At 37.5% G+C, this 13111-nt stretch overlaps 2 protein-coding genes across 2 annotated transcripts; one reads left to right on the top strand and one right to left on the bottom strand.

Moving 5' to 3' along the window:
• Positions 1-1198: 1198 nt before the first annotated feature.
• On the bottom strand, positions 1199-4994 carry LOC116303792 (uncharacterized). Its single transcript, XM_031713394.1, has 2 exons — positions 4423-4994; positions 1199-2522 (listed from the first exon to the last, which is right to left on the bottom strand). The coding sequence occupies exons 1-2, from the start codon at positions 4747-4749 to the stop codon at positions 2145-2147; spliced, it is 705 nt and encodes a 234-aa protein (XP_031569254.1). The 5' UTR covers positions 4750-4994; the 3' UTR covers positions 1199-2144.
• Positions 4995-8757: 3763 nt separating this feature from the next.
• LOC116303791 (calcium-activated potassium channel subunit beta-4) lies at positions 8758-10680 on the top strand. Its single transcript, XM_031713393.2, has 2 exons — positions 8758-9198; positions 9761-10680. Exons 1-2 carry the CDS (start codon positions 8836-8838, stop codon positions 10049-10051), a joined length of 654 nt encoding a protein of 217 aa, XP_031569253.1. The 5' UTR covers positions 8758-8835; the 3' UTR covers positions 10052-10680.
• The last annotated feature ends 2431 nt before the right edge of the window (positions 10681-13111 follow it).

Genomic DNA, 13111 nt, shown 5'->3' with positions numbered 1-13111 from the left:
TATCTATAAGTAACCATTAATCGTTATAAGAAGTTTATGTAAGGATAAACGCCACTAGTAAACCTCGAACTAAAAGTGATTGTTCCTTTATCACGTTTATACGAATACCTACTGATCATTATGTTTTTTGTGTTGATTAAAACTAAGATGTTGTCTTTTAATGGGTGAGGAACTGGCTTAATAGATTGTCAGATGGCATATCTCTCAGTCGTGCATATCCAGGTGTTATTTACAATATCCTCTCAATAATAAACTATCAGTAACTGATAGATGAGCACGTTCATTTGAAACAAATGACATTTTTTCATTCATTCATTCATCCATCCATGTGTCCATCCACCTACTTATCCTCCCCCTTCTCCTCCAATAATTTACCTTCTCTTTCATTTATTATCCATTTACTCACCCATCGGCTTTTACAACTGTTTTTTTCTTATACTGAGGGAGTACTAACATGTTCACAATTGATCTTGTTTTCTAAAACTACACTGTACTCCTACAAACAACTCGACGTGCTCTTCCTTGTGTTCACTTATCCCATTCACTTGTCCCTCTATATTTCTATATCTGTATTCATTCCTTCGTAATCTATCCCCTGTATATAGCATGCAGTAACTCATTCACTGTCCTGACTCTAACTGAATGAAATGATAAGCACTTTGCAACATGAAGCTTACTCGATCCTTGTGCATGCGTGCTATTTAAAGAACTCTGTTTTCTTGACACTGTGTAACGAACGCCCGATTGGGGCATAGTAGAGTGATCTTATTTAGTAACCAGTGAAAAAATGGTACCATGGGTCATAAGGTGACTGACTTTCCTGTAATGATCCATGATCCATTGTTTTCTTTTGTTTTTATCGACTAGTGGAGTACTAAATCACTCTAAAACATTTTGGAGACTTCTGACTATACATCTGTCTACCTATATCTTAACAAATGTCGCGTGAATCAATATATGTTGATTTTCCCATTATTACAATCCTTGATACAATCCAAAACATCTCAACTAATCGTCTAGGTTTTCTTTTGAACTTCAAGTGGGGCTTATATCAATTATTGTTTTTTTTTTTATTACTTTATTTGAAGGGGTGTCGGGAATATAAGAGATACAGTATATACAGATAGCGCTGAATTACTTGGATTGTCGTAAATACAAGGCTTCGGTTCTGACAATCATTGTAAAATAGTATGCCTCATTATTTTTGTCTGCCAACCCAGATTTAATTAAATTATTTCACGTTTTTGCTATTCACATTACTTTTTTACTTTTTATCACCAAGTCGCATGAATATTGTTGACTTATGTTGTTCTGATGGTTTGTATGTACTGAAAGACGAGACCATGTCGGCATACATGGTTCAGATAGACTCGTTGGTCACTTGCAGCCGGATAGACAATCTGGCCTCGTTTTGCACTCTTGGTGAGCTTTGAGCAGCGTGTTGTGGGTAAATGATGAACCTCCAACTGCTGAAGTCTTTCTTTCTTTGTTAGTTTAAGGTCTTTGCATTTAGTTTCACTAGCCTCTCCGTTTTTGCGTCAAATGCACCTTTCCTATTCAATGAGCAGCCTACGAGCTAGGCGAGGACTGTAACAATAAAATTATAGTTGCAACGATTGCAATATAGTTTTATGCCTCTGACACAGCGGTCATTTTACTGTAAATACCCCGCGAGCAGAACAAAGTCCTTTGATTCTTCCGAAGCAGTGGAGATCAGGAAAGACAAGACAGTGTCATCGGAAATGAGGGAATCAATTCTGATATAAATGACAATGGAGCGAGAAAAACGACAAAAATTGTGCAAATCTGTACTAGCTCAGAAATAATTGGAAAGTCAGCGGGACTTGAGAAATATGATTTAGCTGAACTGCATCCTCCATGATAACAAGCAGGAGAGATGGCTATAAGATAGTACATCAATACTAAACTATTGGATCTCACCACTTTTACTGCGGGAACCCCCTCGCTAGATTTTACTTGAAACAAAATAACTCATTCCCAGTTGATCAATAGTGAGTTTTCTTACCAAGACATACAACATATTGATGCTCTCTTGTTTTTACGTAAATATTAGAGAACATTTGAAAACTGGTCGACTTAGAAAGGGGCGTGCGCTAAAGAGAGGTCTGTAATATTCATAATTGTTATTCTATATGGAAATTAGCGGTAGTGAAAGCAGTATCCCTTCTTTTGTTGTCTCCATACGAGGTAGCCACTGATACTCGATGATGTCTCGTCAGAGTTAGTCGAAGATAAGCCACGAGTCTCCACTTGTAAAAGAAAAAGCAATTCATGACTATCAATGGAAAAAAGAAAAACAAAACGCTGAGAATAAAGAGAACGAGTTTGGCTGCATCTTGATTATTTTTCTCTGCAACAACCAGATTTGGGTTTTCGAGTTCGTTTATGTAGCAAGTAAAGTTTGATCCCACTAATCCTCTGTAACGCTTGAACTTGTATGCTAGATAATGAGTTGCGGTAGAATTCCCAGTACAAGATTTTCCAAGAGGATAGTAGGAACACTGAAGGCAAGAAAATGAAAAAAATTAATCTCATCATAAAGAAAAAAGATAAATAGGAAACGAGTTCGGAAATTAATATATACTTCATAGGAAATTGGTTCTGTTCGGGGAATTCAATATGCCAGCTTGCGGAGATTTTGAGGAAAGGACTAAATCCCATGTCAGCCGACCAAGAGAAAATAGCTAGGAAATCGGTGTCATGGGTGTCAGGATAAAAACAGTTATCATATGTTATAATAATCACAGATATATAACGATCAAAGTAAACGACACTAACGGATTGTCATGTGCAGACAAACAAAAATAAAAGATACGTCAACTGAAATACATTTTTGCACAATTGGCAGTTCCCCTCCCTTGTGCCTTTCGCCTTATAGATCCTGGAAGGGATCTACTGTCCATTGATCTATTAAGATATAACGAGATCATGTAAATGAAATTATTATTTTTGATTTCCGTCAAAAAAATCACGAATTTGCAACTTCCCCTGTGATTGGTTAGGTTTAGGGGCGGGGTTGGGGAAAGGTCATTGTTTTCAATTGTTCTAAACATGTGCGCCCTCCAATAGGATCACATCTTGCAAATTCGTGAAGGACGACCCAAGAAACTCGGCGTGGTTTGTGTCCAGTCCTCCTGAGCGGTATACTTGGATTATGCGCATGCGCCACACATAATGAATGTGAAAAGCAAGGCAAAAAACATCGGCAAACATCTATTATTAATTGAATCCTACGGCGACTGTCGAGATTCCCTGACAAATGAAAAAGCCGCCAATAACAGTGAAGATCTACCAGTGATAATATCGCTCAAACGAGCCGTTTGATCGTTTCTTGACCGAACTTAGCTCGAAAACAACAAGAAGCTTGACAATGATTTATAAGGTTCAGCTCGGCCGAATATGAAAAAATGCCGTAATTTTACTTTTTACAATGTTTTATTGCCGATAAAATTGAACTATTATTCGTATCCGCCATGGGAAAAAAAATCTTGTTTTCCGCGATTTTCAGTTCAATTGTTTCCCCCGAGAGCACGAAACATATATAGGGCCACGACATTATATCGTTGTTATTTCTAGCCATGAAGAATACAAACACTTAAAGCGTGCAATATCTTGCACCCTTCAGCACTAATTACACAATAAAAATCGAATTAGTATATTTTAGCACTATTTAGGGTTTGTACTATAATCTATCGCTATTGATCTATACCATTAATATTGATTAACCAATCAGATGGCTCGGGAGCCATTGACACAACCAAGTGAATCTTTTTTTTCCAATTAAGCACCCAACGTCCTTTTAAAACTACACGACATTGCTCGAGGAAAATTTCTTGTGTTTCTGATTAATAGTTCAATCGATTAAGTGTTGCCTTAGAAACGTTTTTCTCCTTTATTGGATCTCAAAGTACTATGTGCAGTGGTGTGTTGCTATTATAAGATCAAACACAGCTGGTTTATCGATTAAGCAAGTCCTACACGCACGCAGGTCAAACAATGAACGAAAAAATAAAGTACATATGAACGAGAAACGACGACGGCTGTGTAAGCAATGATCCCATTACTATCATATTTTTGCTGCTAATTGTATAAACCGTAAGCAAACCTCTGGTAATTAAATAAAACTATTATAGTTCACGAGAAAGCTCACGATAAATAGCTATTAGTTCTATTTACATCAACTCTCGAAAATACGATTATGCAAATGAGGTGTTTTTTCGTAATCCAATATTCTTATGTTCCTTCTCGGCCCTCTGGTCAGGCTTCTAACTCAACCATCACTATACATTGATCAATTTAGTTGTTTTTCCCCCTTAATTTTCATTACTAAACAAAGAGAATTTAAATAAGTCTTCAAACTAAGACTTTAAACTGTCAAAAAGGAACGAATTTAAGTCTTACCTTTGAAGAGAACGTATGACTCGTCAGGTCTTTATACAGGATGAGTTTCTTAGATTTCCTGTTGGCTTTAACCAGTACTTTAATCACTAGGCAGGGATAAGTATCAGAGCACAGTAACCCTTCATCAAAACAAGAACATTTCTCTTCTTCTTTACTGATTTCTACAGTGCTGTTCACGTTACAACTCGTCTTGAAGAAGCGGTTGTCGAGACTCGACGGTATCACATCGTACGTGGCCCATACACTAAAAATTCCTGCACCAATGCATGAGACGATTATCGAAGCTACTACCAGGAGAATAATTGGGTGATTTTCAGGTCCATGCATGACTATGAATATTAGCAACCATCGAGCAAACTACTGCGGCTTGGTGACGCTTACTTTGACTTCAGACCGAACATCTCGTCATAATCTTGTCGCAAGTCAAGATTGCCCTTTTGACATAGTATTCGATATCCTAGTGTCATGGAAACACTATTTCTTGCTCATAACCTCAGGGTAAAGACCTGAAAGACTAGTCCAGCGTCTGATACAGGTGAAATTTAACTTGTGGAAATGTAAAAGAGCCCCCAAAAAGATGTTCTTACGAGGCAAGAAAAATCTAAGGGCCAAAAAGAGCGCGAGTTGCATTATCTTTTATCAATTTCCTCTAAAAATAGAAAAGTCTAGAGTGAGTGAAATGAAAACACCATGATGTAGGGAATTGTACAGAACAAAGAGTCTTATATCTTTACTAGAATATTGTGCAATCAATGAACATACGAGTGAGTTAATGGATGGATCATATCTCTTGGAAACAAAAATGCATCCTCAGTGTGTCCTATCGTACGGGAATCCCACAATGCATTGCAATTCGGATAAAGATCGATCCGTTGACGTATATAAATTGGCTACTTTAGATCAGTTTTAGTGAAAAACCAGGCTGCTCCCTCTAATGCGCTTGCGCAAAGCATTGAAAAATGTGGGCGTAAGTCAATCTCGTACCCAGAGCCTGCGTTTCTTCTGGCCTGCAGCGAAGAACGAGGGCTCTGGCATAATCCATTTTTTGAGACCAGGATTTCTTGGACTTCCGGTTCAACAGCGCATGCGTTCAAAGACTTGCCAAAAATTAAAAATATTTTCCCGATTTCTAATTTTTCCTATGATCTTTACTTTGATTTTTACTTCGATTTTTGCTTTGATTTAATTTGTAATTTGATTATTTTGATCGGTTATATATCTCTTATTCGAAAATTGCGCATGCGCCAAAAAATGGATTATGCCAGAGCCCTCGTTCTTCGCTGCAGGCCAGAAGAAACGCAGGCTCTGGGTACGAGATTGGGCGTAAGTAAACCCTAAAATGCATTGCGCGTCTAATCAAACCATTCAGACGACGTATAGGTGGGCGTGACAGCTAATAAAATTAATCCCTCAAAGATATCAATTATCTATTTTCTAAACGACAAGCCAGATAAGCCGCGAATAAATATCCTGAATTACAACTGATATTATAGGTATCGCGGGCTTTATTCTCTCTGGTGGTACTTTGAATTTGGTGATTCCCTATTAATGAGGTGATCAAATCATAGCCTTAGGTGCAACGAGCATCTCCGCCATTTTCCAACCGAAGTCTCATATACACCCGGTTGCGGGAGGGTCGTCGCGTGGGGGAGGGTAGGGGGTGGATGGGGGGTTGGAGGGGGCATTGATGGTTTGGCGGGGAGGGGATTTGATATGTATATATATTTTACTATTATTTATTATTATTATTCTATTTTGTATATATTTTATCGAGGGCCACCTGAAAATTATCATTTATGGTAACGGTGTTACCCTGTCTAATAAAGTTGTTGTTATTATTATTATTATTATTATTATTATTATTATTATTATTATTATTATAAGTACGTCCTTACCGGGCTAGCTCACTTCAGAAATACGAATCAAATTAATCGCCAATATTTCAACTCTTGAAAATCGCTATGTTAAATGGACATCCGCCATCGCCGCCATTATTGTATTGTCTATAAATCCCAAAATACATTAGCCTGAACGAGCCGAGCCGACACTAAAAACGTCTGCACGGCAGGCTAATAGAAATAATAGCCTAAATTCAAGGTTTCAAGGTTTCAGGGTTTTTTTATTTCCCAGAATGAGAATTTTATACTTTACATCACTATTAAGAAATTTAACTGGGAGGAGCAGGAAAAAAAAACAACCCAAAAGGGTTAAGAATCAATCTTGATCAATATTTTGATCTAGAGGGCCGTGAATTACCTCAACATTTTTAAAAGGTTTAAAAAAATGCAGCCACAAGCTGTCCAAGCATTATTTTCTTGCTGTAAGGATCTAAGATATCGTACAATTGGTTTGTAATAAACTTGCACTAATGCAACTAGTCCTTCAAATATATAAATACAATCAAGTTTTGAATTCAAGTTAAATTCAATATTTTTGGTTTTTAAAGCCGGCACTTTTCTGCTACTAGTAGCTTATCCAATCAGAACGCAGCATTGATGATAGACCACTACTGTAGTTGTATTTGACTATATATATTGCTTTATTTTTGTTTTCGGAAAATCGCCTCCTTTGAACGAGATAGTCTAGCCAGACTATTTTTAACTACTCCAAGGATTTCTTGTCTTCGTAATGAGTAAATCTCATCAGTATTTGAATATTCTTGAAAACAGCTATTGGTTTCTGTGGGAAACAATGAACACAGGGAGCCCGGCTTTAGAATTTGTACGTGAATAAAAATCAATAAGTGCTTTATTGAGTTTCCTGTGTTTAGAATTTGTTCATGAATAAAAAAAAATCAGTAAGTGCTTTATTGGGTTTCCTGTGTCATTTGAGATTTGAAACTGAAGACGCTGATGCGTTGAATTTCCGGTAATCGTACTAACCAGTAACTTGATAGCAGATTAACGTAACGTGATAGCAGGAGTAATGTAAGTAACTCGAGAGCAGCTTATAATGTAACGTACTCTCTAGTAAGTGGTAAGAAAGAGAGAAGGACTGAAACAAGCACAGTTTATCGTTACATGTGCACCAGCGGTTGATGGGACCAGTGCTAATAAGCTTTAGAGAAACGCAGTCTGAATGTCAACATGACGAGACCGTCGAGAAGTTAGCCCGGGATTCAGCCCGGGATTCGCCAGCCGCCGATTCAATGAACGTAAACCAGTTTTAAATCCTTTTTTCCAATTAAACCTCTTCCCTAATTGTCCCAAAGTTGTTCAAAATACACCATTACATTCACCTCACTCAATAAATTGGTAATGCGATGATTCACGTTGGCTCTACATAATAGCGCCGGCGACACTTCGAAAAATTCACACTTGCTGCAGAATTTCGAGACAAATTCTAAGTTTAATAACTTCGCCAATTGTTATCGTCTGGCCTTTAAACTTCACAAACCGGTGAACCTCATGTTCTAAAACCCATTGCAAAAACATTTCCAGCTCGTAAGTATTTTAGTGTTCCTCTTTTCGAGACGTCTTTTCGGTGATTTTCGCGCCAAAATCACAATTTCGAACCTTAATAACATTTACGCTTTTTATTCTAGAGGCACGAAACTTCTGCAGCATAAGTCCTGTTTACTACTTAACCCATTGCAATGCTTTTTGTGTTCCTTTAATCCGTTAAAGCCATCCAAAATTTGGAAGAAATCCCTTCGTGCGTGACCCCATCGCCGACCCGGGCACTTCGAAAAATTCACACTTGCTGCAGAATTTCGAGACAAATTCTAAGTTTAATAACTTCGCCAATTGTTATCGTCTGGCCTTTAAACTTCATAAACCGGTGAACCTCATGTTCTAAAACCCATTGCAAAAACATTTCCAGCTCGTAAGTATTTTAGTGTTCCTCTTTTCGAGACGTCTTTTCGGTGATTTTCGCGCCAAAATCACAATTTCGAACAAATTTCGTTGTTTTGTGTGTCACAGATTAATATTTCCTATAAATAAGACATGCTGTCGTTAAGTTTATTTGTCATGTGATTGTTTGGTGCTGTATTTGCTGGTAAATAACCATGGCGAATTATTTTAACGGCGGTTTCAAAATAGGTACTCAAATTAGTTTCAGCCCTTCTCTCTTTCTTACTATTTACTAGGACGTGCGTTACACTGATACGTTACGTTAATCTGCTATCAAGTTACTGGTTAGTACGATTACCGGAAATTCAACGTATCAGCGTCTTGTTTCAAATCTCAAATGACACAGGAAACCCAATAAAGCACTTACTGATTTTTTAAATTCATGTACAAATTCTAAAGCCGGGCTCCCTGTGCAATGAAATGCAAAAGACTCGCTTCTATCCGCGGTGACGTCATCATACCTTGCATACATTAGTATATAGTACATATATACATATACATATATACATATATATGGTATCCAGAGCTGGCTGCAAAGTTTGAATTTCGATAGACAAAAATGCAATCTGGATTCGTTGTAGCCCCAGCAATAAGGCAGTCTATTTGTTCGCGTAGTTTGTGGACAGCTTCGCGATTTTATAGGTGTTCTGCCGGGATAATATTCGTATCGTTGATCCTTCTCATACTGTTGGGAATCTTCGTGGTTGGTCCAGCAAGAGATGGACTTAACTTGAAACCAGCAACTTGTACTGTTAAAAGCTATCAAAGAGGAGTTAGCGAGAGCTGTAGTTGTGGGAAATACTGTACGAGCTCTTTTCCATGTTTGAAGATTTACGTTGATTATCAGCCTGAAGGGAAAATGACGAACGTCACAGATGTTTTGTTACACGACACTGTCTATGAACACAACGATTACATCAAGGTTGGTTCAAAAGTATTTCGCTATAATAGAAAATATAGTCGAGAATTTAAGACTACAACCTGAGAATTCTAATAAGTTTTTGTAGTCTCTTAATATAGGTAAGAAATTTTTGATGGTTTTCGTATTTATAGACAACCAAACAATCATTTGTCTTGTTTCGGTTTTCTTCCACTATTTACAAAATTTATTCATAGGTTTTTATCAAGTTTTTAAATCGAAGCATTTTATAGCTAGGACAAACGAAAATCAATCTTCATAACCTATTTTTCGAATCGATGAATGCTAACATAAATAAATGATGACTTCAAGCCCTACCTGAATTTACTGCAGATTAGTAACACGTATTACGTCATTCATGCATTATACAATTTCATCACCTTTAAGTATATAAATATATAAACTACAAATAAACGATTAAAAATGATTGTGCTGCTGCTTTCTAAATTAATTAAACTTAATCTTGAATTTCACTTTTAGTTTTTTACAAAAAAAGGAAAAAAAAAAGGAAAAAAAAAAAGAAAACGGGAAAGTCAGGTCCATTTAATATTTTCCTTCATTTCAGTGTTCTACAGCACCATGTGAGAGAAGTGAGCAAATCAATACAGATCGAGTGAATGACTTCCAAAAAAGAAAAGGACAAGTTCATCAAAAGTATTTATGCTACTATAATATCAAAAAGCCTGATGAAGTTGTAACAGTAACAGGTGATTTCAAGACTGTGATCCTACATTGCATCTTATGGCCAGTTCTTGTCATTATTATCATGATATTTCTGATACTGGGTATTTTCTTTTACCGCAAGTATCAAGCTGCTCCAAAAGATGGCCAAGATATCAATTTAGTATGGGATTAATTCCATCTATTATAACCAGCAATCATAGACAATTAATATCAAACAAGATGAACAATATACTGGGTCCTGCTTGTAAAGTATAATATCTCTGTTTTTTGTTTGTTTAAGAGTTATGTCTTGGCACTGCTTGTTAGATTTATCAATGCAAGAACATGATTTGTGTAATGTTTACAGCCTAGCCTCAACATATTCTAGCTCTCAATTTATAATTTGTTTATTGTATGTAGATAAGTCAGTATATGAAAAACATTTGTGGAAAGGGGTCTTATATATTGCTGTCATACATGGACCCCTAGGAATCACATATTCATTAACTTTATTAAGCAATATCATAAAGCAATATATAACTTAAAACATGCTTTACAGCACTTCCCAATCACACATGCAAAATCAACCAATTATTACTTGTTGTCACAATGGCTTTGGCATTCACAACATTTCATAGGCAAATGCTCTTGAAAACTTTGTATTTTGTCCTGTACTATCTACACTAAAGTATTATTGTTTTTTGATGCTGCCTGATTTAAGACATTCTCCTCCCTGCCTTAAGCTGTATTCAATGAAGGCCAGCAAAAATAATGACTTACTAATTTGAAGTCCGTCCTCCAATAAAATATCAATAATTTTGATTTTTTTGATAGTGCAGAGTAAAAGAATCAGTTTAATTTATGTTTAAAGTTGTCGCAATAAAAACACCCTTGGACCACCCAGACTCTTTTGAAGATAAAACAACAATCTTCAGTTTTATCTTCTGGGATTGATATTTTTACTTATTGTGTTATAGCAGTAATTTTAGTTAATTATTTGTGGAAACTCCTAGCTGAAATAAAATGAAAAGAATATTCAAAAAACTAAGCCTAAAATTGAAATTTTAACAATTTTATCATTTAATAATAAAATTGTTTTTTTTACTTTACACTATAACCAACAGAATATAAGTTTCAGCCTTTTTTGGCTAATTCTTGTGGAGATATTTTCAATATAATGATTCGATTTTTCATGATCACTAGATCAAGTGGCTTAATCATTTTGTAAATTTCTATATTGAACATCTCTGTAACATTATATGATATTGTGTGACAATGCATCTTTGTTTTTATTGAACTTTATGCCCTTCTCTCTTGCGCGGCACATTAATTTGGCTAAGTTGTCGTCATGTTCTTTCTCTGTTTTGCCATACACGAAGTTGTCGTCGGCGATGCCTGTAACACCTTGCAGGCCTTCTAGGGATGAGTCGAGTTCCTTTTGGAAAATGTCTTGCGATACGTTTAGTCCAAATGGCATTCGCGTGAATCGATACCGGCCGAATGGGGTGTTAAACGTGGTGAGCAGCGAGCTCTCTTTGTCAAGAGGCACATGCCAGTAGCCCTTCGTGGCATCAACAATACTAAAGAATTTAGCATTATGTAGTTGGCTTACTACATCGTCTATCGTCCTAGAGTGGTAGTGCTCTCGCTTTACCCATTTGTTGAGGTCCCTGGGGTCCAGGCACACTCTTAGCTTTGTTATCTCACCCTTGTCGTTGACTGTCTCGTTCAGGACTACACTGTTGACCCAGTCTGTAGGCTCATTTACTGCTTCTATAACTCCAAGTTCCTCCATGTTGTCAAGTTCGGCTTTGAAACGTTCGCGTAAATGTATAGGTACTGCTCTAGGAGGGTGAACGACCGGCTCTGCTCTTGGGTCCAAGGTGATGTGGTATGGCTTCATTTCAAAGGTACCAATACCTTCAAAACGGTCTTTGTATTCTTGTATGGGTCTCTCTTTGGTTAGAGGACGGTTGTCTTGCAACTTTCCTTTTTGCTTGTTGAATGTTTCAATGCTGCAGTTGATTGTAACGAGTCCAAGTTGTTCGCACGTGTTGCATCCAAGCATGGCAGGCCCTTGTACATCTGTTACAGTAAAGGGTACCTTCGTAGTATTCCCATTGTAGTGTACGTACAGTTCACATGTACCGATACAACGGATTTCCTGTCCACCATACGCGGTCAGAATATGTGGTGGCCCGAGTACTTTATCTTTCGGTAAAGCGATTATCTTGTCGAAGTCTGTTTTAGACATAACATTGGTCTCTGCGCCCGTATCAAGTTTACATGATAACCTTGTCATTTTCTTGTGGAATGGCCTTGTTGTGACGTTAACGGTTGTAATCACTTTGTTGCGACTTGAACTCTGTAACCCGTTGACTTCAAGCGATCCCATAAAGAATCTTTTAAAATCTTCTTCACAGTGTTCAGGGCTTGGTTCCTCGTTTATTTCGTGTACTTGTCTGCGCTTGTTACACATCTTACTGAAATGTCCTCGTCTGTGGCAGTAATGACATTCGACACCGCTGGCGGGGCATTTCCGGTTTGCTGTGTGCTGTTCATTCCCGCAAAGGTGACACGTGGATTTGGTCGTCGATTTAGTTTCTTTATTCGTAGGGTACTGTTCATACTTGCGTTGATTTTGCGTTTGTCGCTGTGGACCCTTTAGAGCATTTACTTCATGGCTTGCGTTGCTCATCGCGACAAGTTGTTCACGTGTTGCTTCTTCGGTTCGTGCGATTTCCCTCGCTCTCTGGAACGTCAATGAATTTCCCTCTGCAATGCATTTCTTTCTAACAGTCTCATAGCCAGTGCCAAAAACTAGAGTGTCTCTCAGCATTTCATCTCGTAGTTCGACGGGAAATCCACAACTTTGTACGATGAGTTGTGCTTCTGTCAGAAAGACGTCTAGCGGTCTGCCGTTTTGTCTCACATTACGTAAATTAAATCTGTTCAAGATATGGTTTGCTTGTGGCTTAACATGATCCTCAAATCTCTTCCAATATCCATTTATGTCCTTGTGCTCTTCCTCGTCCAATGTCCAAGTGTTGTATAGATCTAGTCCATAGTCTCCTGACCATAACAGTAGGTAGTTAATCCTTTGCTCTTTAGTTTTGCCCTTCAATGGCCCATCAAACATGAGTTCGCATTTCTGTTTAAAACGCTTGAAACGGTTATATAAATCTGGTCCAGACGACCAATCCATCTTTGGGGCTTCGAAGCCTGAAAGATCTCCCATTCTCGTACTGGATTT

The sequence above is a fragment of the Actinia tenebrosa genome, unplaced genomic scaffold (assembly GCF_029948245.1).
Source record: "Actinia tenebrosa isolate PJP-AT-01 unplaced genomic scaffold, QUT_ActTen_1.0 PGA_scaffold8__29_contigs__length_14323225, whole genome shotgun sequence".
In the NCBI taxonomy this organism is placed as follows: domain Eukaryota; kingdom Metazoa; phylum Cnidaria; class Anthozoa; order Actiniaria; family Actiniidae; genus Actinia; species Actinia tenebrosa.
The sequence above is the reverse complement of the archived record's forward strand: the minus strand, read 5'-3'. Positions and strand labels throughout refer to the sequence as shown.

Coding starts and splice junctions, on each gene's coding strand:
- LOC116303792 (XM_031713394.1), bottom strand. CDS start 4,749: ATGCATGGACCTGAAAATCACCCAATTATTCTCCTGGTAGTAGCTTCG. Junction 2,523..4,422: donor GTCATACGTTCTCTTCAAAG/GTAAGACTTAAA, acceptor TCTTGCCTTCAG/TGTTCCTACTATCCTCTTGG.
- LOC116303791 (XM_031713393.2), top strand. CDS start 8,836: ATGCAATCTGGATTCGTTGTAGCCCCAGCAATAAGGCAGTCTATTTGT. Junction 9,199..9,760: donor AACACAACGATTACATCAAG/GTTGGTTCAAAA, acceptor CCTTCATTTCAG/TGTTCTACAGCACCATGTGA.